Below are 10,854 nucleotides of genomic sequence, written 5' to 3' on the forward strand. Positions count from 1 at the left end.
GCGCACGTAGAAGCGCAGGTGGGGGGAGCGGTGGGGGTCGGGGAGGGAAGATTCCAGGAGCTGAAGGAAGCAAGCGGGCCGGCAACGACACCAGCTAGACCTGACACCCGTCACCCACGCGCACTTGCTTAGAGCCCCGTTCAAAGTTACAGGCCCAGCCTTGGCGCAGCAATCCTGGAGCCTAGACCCACAGTGCCAGTCACACCCTCGACACACTCAGCGTCCCACAAACCAGGTCAGACACAGAGCATCAGCATCTCTTTATTGGAAAACCGAGCCGCCGCCTCTGTTCTCAGCCAACCCTACAAACATCTAGGGGGTCTGTCCACGCCTCAGCCCAGGCCCGGCTACCACCTAGGCCTCTCCCTGAGCGTGAGCGCCCAGCTGGCCACCAGCACCCCCAGGATGGGTCCAGGCTCCCATCACAGAGCCTGGGAGGCAGGCTAGGCTGAGACCAAAGCAGGCATCGGCTGTCCTGATGGCGGAGCATGGGGCATGGTGAAGGTGGCGGCCTCGCTGGCAGGCATGCCAGGTCTTGGGGCTGGTGTCTTTATCTCCTGGAGGAAGAGGGCAGAAGGCTAGCCTGTCTCTGCCCCATCCAGATGCACAGCTGACCCCAGGGCTCTTCACAGCCTCTCTCTACTTCACCCTGCCTGCCTTCATCCCCTCCCACCACCCACCCCTCCTCCTGTGTCCTGTTATTTTCAGCTGCGGATGGTGATATGCAGGCTCTTCTCCCTTCTCTCCCACGCACAGCTGGGTTGCTCTCACAGCACCACCAACGGACACCCCTGCCCCCTCGGGCCTGGCTGGATGGGTCCCATCTTAACCCACCTTCATTCCATGTCTGGGGAGGCTGCCCACCCTCCCCAACTCCACAGCTGTGACCCCAGTTCTTTCCCCTCAGTCTTACAGCCTCCCAGTGGTGTCAATGCATCTCCTAAGCCTCGTTTCAGCCCCGCCAGATCCTTTCTCCCCAAGCTGAGATGCCCCTTGACCCCTAGCCTGGTCTCTCCAAGGGCTCTCCTTGTAGGAGCCCCTTCCCTCACGTTCCTTACCTCTCTTCTCTCTTCCCGCAGCAACATCTCTGTGCCTGTCCACTCCCCCTTAGCCTCCTCTTTCTGCTGGCGTCCTTACCGCCATCCTCAGAAGCTAATTTGTTGACAGGTCCGGGTCCTCATCCTGGTCAGCTTCGCGCTCCTGCTCTTCCCTTAGCCTCTGGCGCATCTCCTCGGCCTCCACCCGCTCCTCCTCCTCAAAGATCTCCTTGTCCAGCCGTTCGAGGTGTGCCATCTGCACCAAGGCCTCCTGGCGGTAGTCACTCTCATCTGTGCATGGGTTTTCCAGCAGTACCAGGGCCCGCAGTTTGGGCAAGTCCCGAAGCTTGCTCAGCTCCCCCAGGTCAGCCACCATATTGCCCCTGCCGTGGAGTCAGAAGTGGGTTCGCTCAGGCCTTGGGGGCCCTGGGAGACTCTCCCACTGGGATCCTGTTTCCCTAGAAACCCTGCCCCTGTGGATAGGCCCACCAAGCAATGCTAGGCTTGCTAGAGAGGTGCTCTGCTTCACTCCGGTTGGGTTTCTGCCCTTCAAGGGCTGCCTCAGTGCTAAATCAGCCCCTGTCCAGCCTCCTGGAGCAGTAGGGGTGGGTCACAAATGGGTCACAATTCCATAGCTGGAGTGAAGGGAGGAAACCTCCTGGGCAGAGACAGACACACTTTCTCTGCATCGATTAAACTTAGCCACAGGCTAGAAGGTAGGAATCAGGCCAGTGAAGCGGTCCTGGGATGTACGCATGGCTCAGTGAAGTGGGTGCTATGTTGAGTCCCTTTGCAGGAAGGGACTTCGGGAGGGGTTGGGGCTTCTAAATCTACCATTGGAGGGAGAGCTAGGAAAAGAGTTTCAGCCAGACTGCGAGTCCTTAAAGACAGGGTGGGGGGTCTCTAACTCGCAATAATGGAGAAGTAAGGAATGGAGGAGGAGCGTAATGGTTACACACGCTCCTGGGTTGCTAACTGCAAGGTCAGCAGTTCAATACCCCAATTGTTCCTCAGGGGTGGGGAGGGGAGGTGGGGCTTTTTATCCCTACTCCCATGAAGAGTTAGTCTCAGAAACCCACAGGGACAGTTCTACCCCATCAACTATGGCGGGGAGTTTGAGTTTGAAGGTAAGGAGGAGGGAGTGCAGGTCGGATTGAGGACGAGGTGAAGGTCCTGGAGTGGTCAGGTTTGGAAGGTCAGGGCTGGAGTGGAACTGCAAGGTCCAAAGCTGCTCCTGGTCAGGGGTAGGGGCAGGGTGGGGCTGGGGGGAGGTGCCTACCTCAGATTGAGGTACTGCAGCGATTTCATTGTCCCAGAAAAGCCACTCAGAGTTTCAATCTGGTTGTCTCGAAGATGCAGCGTGGTGAGGTTGCTGAGGGTCTCCAAGCCTTCCACCTTCTTCAGCATGTTCTGGGCCTAGACTCCAAGACACGGTCAGGAGACGGGAGGGAGAACAGGAGTAGGGAAGGAAGCAAAGTCAGAAAGAGAAGCAAAAGAGGGAGATCCAAGAAGCAGAGAGAGAGACGGGAAGAAGGGCGTGGAGGGGCTTAGAGATCTGCGAAGAGTAAAGAAGTCCAGGAGAAGCTGTTTGCTGTTCCAGAGCAAGGTTAACAGTCACACCCCTGCAACACTCTCCCCAGCCACCTCTCATAGGGAGGAGGGGCTTCAACCCAGCGCTAGGCTAGGAGCCCCCACCCCTTAGCCAAGAAGTGGCTTCAGCTCTGTTCTGCAATGAAGATGCTCAAGGCTCTCAAAGATGGAACATTTAGGTGGCTCCCTTTGCCTGAGGCCTGCACCTGTGATGTCATATTATGCAGCTGTGACGCAAATGACCTCTGTGTCCTCCATGGGTGATGTACTGTCATAACGCGTGTCATTTGATCCCCTTTAGAGGTCAAAGCATCTTTCACTTGGTATCTCCACAGCCTCTGATATCAAGTCAGGGCTTAATAAATAAATGATACCAGTTACCATGATGATGATGGACGTAGTGGCTGAGCCCACTTAAAAAACAGATGCCCTGGCCCCAGGACAGTGCCCTCTTTCCTGCCCCACCCTCTGTCCTGTGAGCTACCAGGTAGAGGTTCTTCAGCTTAGGGAGGTTGATCCCCAGGGTGTTGTTCAGCTGGTTCCCCCGAAGCTCCAGGGTATGCAGGCAGGTCAGCTTTTGGGGGTCCAGGCCTGTCACCATTTGGATGCGGTTTCCTGGGGAGGAAGGAGAAAGTCTGGGGTTCAAAAGGCCACACCAAGTATCCAGCATTCAGACGCCATTTTCTGGGAGCCTCTGCATCATCTTCTAAAGCTGAGTGCATGGTGAAGGGGGTCCCCTCCAGATCTAATACCTTTGGGCCCTGGAGCAAGTGACTTGGTAGTCCAAGGACCTGAGGGACATGTCCACTTCAGCCTCGTCTTTTTTAATGGATGAGGTGGTGGTGGGGGGTTATATTTCAGACTGCATTCCATAGTTCAAGTCACTCATCAAACCCCACCTCTATATTCTCTCCCACCCTGTCCTCCGCTTTCTCTTCTCCCTCTTGTGGACCTCTGCCCAAGTCTGTACTCGCCAACCGTCTGGTCCGTTGGTCCAGCTTCTCAGCCTGGTTCTCCCTCCTCCAGGAACCTGCAAAGGCGGCTGGCTCCCTTTGGCACACCAGTCTTTGTCGCAGGGTCTGTCCTTACCTAGTGGTCTCATACACTGCTTATTCTTTGGTGATTGACTCTTTTCGCTCAGTGCAGTGCTCTGCCAGCCCACCTAAGCCACGAGGTGCTTCGTCGGTTCATCATTGTTTTATGTTCGGCAGTGCGCAGCATTCTGTTGTGTGGAGGACCCCAAGTCTCTGGACCCATCTTGTACTGATGGACTTTGGGGCAGTTTCCAGCTTCTCGAGCTGTTGTGACCAGGGCTGCGATGTACATGGGAACGCAGAGGCCGGTTTGCATGACAGCTCTTACTTGGCTAGGGTAGCTACCCAGCAGAGGAAAAAGTACTGCTGGAGCCTCTGGGATTTCTAGCCTCCGTTGTTTGAGGGAGCACCATAGCACCTTCCACAACAGTCACACACACACTACCTCAGCCTTTGAGGAGTGAATGAAGAGTCCCTAGCAAATCGTATTGTTCACCTCCCTCTTCTACCAGCCTTTGTGCAGTTGCCATCTTCTCCGGTCTTGCCTGTCTGAATCATCCTGTTTGAAATCACTCCCTGGGCCCCTCTCCCCCCGCCAGATCTATTTTACCTCTGCACTTCCCTTTTAACCTACCAAGTTCATTGACTTATTGTGCTCCCTGCTAACGGCCCCCTTGGCCAAATGAGAACATAAGTTCCGTGACCACAGGGTTCTCCTCTGTGGTTCACTTGGGTTGGGTTGTTGTCCAGTGCTAAGTCTCCAGCACACAAAATGGCCATAGTGAATATTATAATGAGTACCTAAATGAATGGATACGTGCAGATAAGCCCACTTCTACTGACCCCAGATTAGGAAGGGAAGACTCTTGTGCAAGCCATTCTGCAGGGCCCACCTTTGAGATCCAAGGTGCCCAGACGAGGATGAGAGATGCCCTCTGTGTCAGTAATCTGGTTGTTAGCAAAACTGGCAATCTGCAGGTAGGGCAGTTCATTGAGCCGGGCAGTCCGCAGCCGGTTGCCATCAGCCTTGAGCCAGAGCAGGTGGGTGAGATGATTGAGTGGGGACAAGTCTGTCAGGTGGTTCTCAGAAACATCCACATAACGCAGATGGATGTAGGAGCGCAGCAAGATGATGTCTGTCAGATCCCTAGGTGGTGGTGGAGGGAAAGGCCAGGGTTAGGGCTAAGTCCAGCTAGGACAGACTGGGTCCTCGAGATGCTGGAGATGTCTCATAGTGGGAGAAGACTGGGAAATGGATGGGAGGGATGCGGAGGAGGAAGAAAGGGTACATGTGTCCTTCACAGTGGTCAGGGCCTGGTCTCAGGGATCGAGGGACTGTTTCAGGAATCCTCCTCACGCAGTCTCAGGCACCAATTCTGAGACCAGCTGGGAGTCGCACGGCTCCTGAACACATCCATTTTATCCCTCCTTCACCACTGGGCCAGGGATGAGCGCGATCCAAGCTCTCAGAGAAAGAAAGAGAAGAAAGACAAGGGGTGACGGCAGGAAAGGAGATGAGGCCCTACAAGTCTTTGTCCCCCCTTTGGCCCTCCCAAACCCACCTGCCCTTGACTTCCAGCTTGACGTAAGCATGAGCCAGGCCGTTACCGGTCTTACAGAGCATAGAAAGGCTCTCCTTCATCAAGTCCAACGAGAGGGAATTGGGTATCCACTGCAGGAGACAGCCGAGTCAGGCATCTTGAACCACCCAAGGCTATAGGTCCCCAGAGGGCCCGCTGTCCCTTCCCAGGGGCTCACTTCCTCCGACAAGTCTTCCCCGTCTTTCCTGTAGTCCTCTCCCTCCTCGGTCTCCTTCTCATAGTCATATCTTTCCGGGTCATCCAGGTTTGCCTCAAAGTACTCCACATCCTCTTCATCTGACATCTTTCTTCGCGGTGGAAGGCTCTGGGGTCAGTAAGAAAGACGAACTCCGTCAGCTTCCCGTGGGCTAACCCTCCACCTCCCTCACCGCCAGTGGCCGGCTCCCCTCTCGCCACCCCATCCATGCATCTGTCCTCCTTCCTGGGAACCCCCATGTTGATCCCCAGTCTCCCCACTTCCCGCTTTCAGGAGGTCTCCCTAAGACTCCCAAGACCCTTCCTTTCCCCAGGGCTGCACCTCTCCTCCGGCAGCCCAGTCTCCCCACTTTCTCTCGTCTCCCCCACCTCCACATTCAGTCTCGGTTCTCGTCCAGTGTCCCCCTCACGGATCTCTCCTCCGCCACCCTCCTCTCCTCTCTTCGAGCCCCCGCCCCGCGCCCCTTTCTTCCGACTCTCCACCCTCTCTTAGCCCCACACCCCTCGGTCCCCACCACCCCACCACTCCTGCTGGAAGCGGCTCTGGGAGGGTCCTGGCTAGGAAGGCAGGGGCTGTGGGGGGCCAGCGGGAAGGAGAGGGGGTGCACTGTACTCTAGCAACGGGGCGGGGGACGCTAGGCTGCAGCGGCTGCCAACGGTTGGACTCGGAGAAGCCGCCAACTGAAAAGAAAATCCGCCGGGTCCAAGGGGTGGGGGGAAATCAGTGGTTGCTAGGTGACGAGGCCAAGTTCCCACTCCCGGGAACCCGGATGAGGCTCGGAAGGCCCGGGGGCGGAGCTAAGAAGTGGGCGGGGCGGGAGGAGGAGCGGAGGCGGGGCTGTGTACACGTCACCGTCTTTGTTTAAAGGGCACGCGTACTGTCCATTTGAAATAAACGCAATCCCTGGGGCAAAGGGGTCTGGAGGGGGGAAAGCGGGAAAAACGTAAGCTACACGTCCTTCCCCTTCAGTTCGGTCTTTGGAAAGTGGGTGGGTAATCGGGATCGTGAGATGTGTGTTGGAGGGAGGCTTGGCAGATGTTCAGTTTGCTAGCAGTTTACTTAAGCAATTTCCACTTCATCTGTACATGGGTTAACTCTACTAAGGGGTAGGGATGGGCTATTACGCACTCTGTAAAAGGCGCTTCACACCTTCTCTCTCATTCCGGGTTTGGTGAAAACTCTTTGGGCAATGGGGAGAAAACCCAGCATCTGCCAGGAAAATGCTCCTGTGCCAACCTGGTGATCTAGTCCCCCACCCCACGGGTCACCCACACCCAGCCTGAAGGGGATGAGGAAGAGGCTGAGGGGCAACAAACTTGTGCGGAGAGTTTGTGGCAGGTACTGGGTGGGCACCTTTACAAGTGATTTTTAATTTGCACCCCAGTCCGGTGAGATGGACACCTTAAGGAGGAGGAGGAATCTGTATGGCACCCTTCCTGCCAGAACTGGGAGGGAGGGGGATATTACCAATCTTGCAGTGGAATCTAATGTAAATAACACAATTCGATACGTGACTGTTAACTCATGTTACAGATTTTAGGTAACAAAAACTGGTATGGTAGGACCCTCTGGGAGTGGAGTGGCTATGCTAAGCAGTGGTCCACATGGTTGGCAGTTCGAAACCACCAATAGCTCCCTGGGAGAAAGACTCAGCTTAAACAGCTACAGTCTCAGAAACCCACAGGGGGTCACTAGGTGCCAGCATTGGCTCCAGTGCAGTGAGTTTGGCTTGGTTTTTGGTTTATAAAGTGGTGGAGCTTCCTACTCCCCGAAATACAGTCTCAGAAACCCGCAGGGACAGTTCTACCCTTTCCTATAAAGTCTTTTTAAATTATTATTTTATAAATCATTTTATTGGTAGCTCGTACAGCTCTTACCAGAATTCAAACATCCATACATTGTGTCAAGCACATTTGTACATTTGTTGCGGTCATCATTTTCAAAACATTTTCTTTCTGCTTGAGCCCTTGGTATCAGCTCATCTTTCCCCTCCCCCCCCACCTTCCCTCCCTCCCAAAGCCTTGATAATTATTTTTTTCATGTCTTACACTGACTGATGTCTCCACCCACTTTTCTGTTGTCCATCCCCCTGGGAGGGGGTTATATGTAGATCATTGTGATCGGTTTCCCTCTTCACCTTACCCTTACCCTCCTGGTATGGCTTCTCTGAATATTGGTCCTGAGGGTTTTGGTTTTTTTTCTTTAAACATTTTATTAGGGGCTCATACAACTGTTATCGCAATCCATACACACATCAATTGTGTAAAGCGCATTTGTACATCATTCTCAAAACATTTTCTCTCCACTTAAACCCCCGACATTAGATCCTCATTTTTTCCCTCCCTCCCCGCTCCCCCCTCCCTCATGAGCCCTTGATAGTTTATAAATGGGTATTTTGTCATATCTTGCCCTGTCCGACGTCTCCCTTCGCCTACTTTTCTGTTGTCCGTCCCCCAGGGAGGAGGTCACATATAGTTCCTTGTAATCTGTTCCCTCTTTCCTACCCACTCTCCCTTTACCCTCCTAGTATCGCCACTCACACCACTGGTCCTATAGGGCTCATCCGCCCTGGATTCCCTGTATTTTCAGTTCCTATCTGTACCAGTGTACATACTCTGGTCTAGCCAGACTTGCAAGGTCGAATTCGAGTCATGGTAGTGGGAGTGGGGAGGAAACATTTAGGAACTAGAGGAAAGTTGTATTTCTCATCGTTGTTACATTGCACCCTGACTGGCTCATCTCCTCCCCGAGACCCCTCTGCAAGGGGATCTCCGGTGGCCTACTAATGGGCTTTGGGTCTCCAGTCCGCACTCCCCCATCATTCACTATGGTAAGATTTTTTGTTCTGATGATGCCTTATACCTGATCCCTTTGACACCTCGTGGTTGCATAGGCTGGTGTGCTTCTTCCATGTGGGCTTTGTTGCTTCTGAGCTTGATGGCCGCTTGATTACCTTCAAGCCTTTAAGACCCCAGACGCGGAGGGAGGGGAAAAATGAGGACCTGGTGTCGGGGGTTTACATGGAGAGAAAATGTTTTGAGAAACGATGTACAAGTGCGCTTTACACAATTGATGTGTGTATGGATTGGGATAACAGTTGTATGAGCCCCTAATAAAATGTTAAAAATAAATAAATAAATAAATAAATAAAACATGCAAACAAACAAAGACCCCAGACGCTATACTTTTTGATAGCCAGGCACCATCAGCTTTCTTCGCCACATTTGCTTATGCACCCATTTGTCTTCAGTGATCCCTTCGACACCTTGTGATCACACAGGCTGATATGTTGTACCATGTGGGCTTTGTTGCTTCTGAGCTAGATGGCCACTTGTTTACCTGAGGGGTTTATCTGTCCTGGATTCCCTGTGTTTCTAGCTCTTATCTGTACCCGTGTACATGCTCTGGTCTAGCCAAATTTGTAAGGTAGAATTGGGGTCATGATCCTCGGGGGAGGAAGCATTAAAGAACAAGAGAAAAGGTGTATGTTTCATCGGTGCTACACTGCACCCTGACTGTCTCGTCTCCTCCCCGCGACCCTTCTGTAAGGGGATGTCCAATTGCCTACAGAGGGGCTGTGGGTCTCCACTCTGTACTCCACCTCATTCACAATGATATGATTTTTTGTTCTGGATCCTGGATGCCTGATACCTGATCCTATAGACACCTCATGATCACACAGGCTGGTGTGCTTCTTCCATGTGGGGGGCTGTCCTTACGGTTCTCTCTGTGCATTGACTGCTCTGAGCAGGAATATCACCCTCAGGGCTTGGTGGGCCAGGATGTGCTCCACTCTCTCTCCCTCCCCCTTAGTTTGCTCCTGTGTGCTCTGATCAGACATGCCCCTCTCCCTGTGCTGCAGCTTCAGTGCTGTCCTCTGAAGTGAATTCTTCTGCGGGGAGGGGGGCTATCCACATAGTTGGGATTGGGGCCGGCCCCTCAGACCTCTCTATTGGTTCCCTGCTTCATGCCGGTATGATACATTCTCATCTTGAAGCACCTGGTTGAACTCTGGTCCTTCTTTCCCTGTGGAGATATAAACAACACCCTCCCCCTTTGTGGGTTAGTGCCCTGTTCCCCCGGCTACCCATGTCTTTTTTTCCCCCTCATTTTTATTTGGCTACCATAAGTATCCCTGGATTTTGTCTGGCCCCTGCCATACTACCTGGACCTCACTCGTGAGTTTGGTTTTATGAAGGGGTGTGGTAGATGAGAGAGGTAAGGTGAACTGGAAATCAAGAACTATTACTTCCTGCTCTGCTTCCAAACTAAGAGTAGGAAGAAGGGTCTGGTGACTATATAACCCATCATGGGGATGCAGTAGGGCCAGGCAGCATTTTACTCCATTGTGCACTAGGTCACCATGAGTCCCAGCTACTCAAAGGCAGCTCATAACACTAACACCCCGACATCCAGGATTGACTGCCACCTGCGAGGATTACGTCAACAAGTCATTTAATAGAATGAGATGAATCCTGCAATAATGATCCCTGACCCCACCTGACCTTTTACTAAATGCCAGGGGATACTTTTATAATGCCTGCCTACTATCATATATTAGGGCAGAGGTTCCTGTGGGGAAACCTGGGGGAAAGAGAGCTCACTGCCTGGGCCAGGAGAGCAGGTGGTTCTGCTGGCTGGAACAGTGGGTGCAGGAAGGTGGTGGGGGAGGGGGTGATGCCAGGACAGCCAATGGAGCTGGATCCCACAGAGTGATCTGGACTTTAGCCTGAGAGCCGTGGAGTCCCACTGGAGGGTTTATTGTGTATTTATTTGACCAGGGCTGAATTTATACTGTTTGTTTTTTATTATTTTTAAAAAATAATTCTATTGAGAGCTCATACGACTCTTATCACCATGCATCCATCGTCCTACACTGTTTAATGAGAGCCGCGCGTCTTTGGTCAGACCCTTCCCCTGGTGGCTGGTCCAGGCACCATCTCCTTCAATTACAACAGTAAGAGGCCAAGATCTCCCCCAACACCACTTTCACTTATTCAAGAATTAAAATATAAATAAATAAGGTACGATCAATCATCTGTCCTGTTCATCAACTGGATTTTTAAGATATAATGTGTCTTGGACATCTTTCATGTCCCTATGATAATTGTCTAATCTTCTAATTTACGGGTATATGAGGGAACTTCCAAAAACTTCCTGGAAAAAAACGGAGTTCAAAGATAACAAGCTCTTTGAAGTCCTAACTGATGACCATTCACTGGGGAACAGGACCAGCAAGGCTGCAGTAAACTCTTAGGCATGTTTGTGCCCTTCCTTGTGACTGCCCTGCCGGGGTGCTGCTCACACTTCATTTTATTTATTTAAATTGTTTTTAATCGTTTTATTAGGGGCTCATACAACTCTTATCACAATCTATACATACATCAATTGTGTAA

General features: G+C 52.5%; 1 protein-coding gene across 1 annotated transcript; it reads right to left on the reverse strand.

Moving 5' to 3' along the window:
- Positions 1-245: 245 nt before the first annotated feature.
- Positions 246-6,206, reverse strand: LRRC23 (leucine rich repeat containing 23). The gene is made up of 8 exons (XM_004708233.2): positions 6,071-6,206; positions 5,420-5,566; positions 5,224-5,333; positions 4,555-4,808; positions 3,112-3,242; positions 2,317-2,453; positions 1,138-1,420; positions 246-557 (listed from the first exon to the last, which is right to left on the reverse strand). The coding sequence occupies exons 2-7, from the start codon at positions 5,543-5,545 to the stop codon at positions 1,153-1,155; spliced, it is 1,026 nt and encodes a 341-aa protein (XP_004708290.1). The 5' UTR covers positions 5,546-5,566; positions 6,071-6,206; the 3' UTR covers positions 246-557; positions 1,138-1,152.
- Positions 6,207-10,854: the final 4,648 nt, after the last annotated feature.

Source organism: Echinops telfairi, unplaced genomic scaffold (assembly GCF_000313985.2).
Source record: "Echinops telfairi isolate 266 unplaced genomic scaffold, ASM31398v2 ScPeMD7_7356;HRSCAF=8355, whole genome shotgun sequence".
NCBI lineage: Eukaryota > Metazoa > Chordata > Mammalia > Afrosoricida > Tenrecidae > Echinops > Echinops telfairi.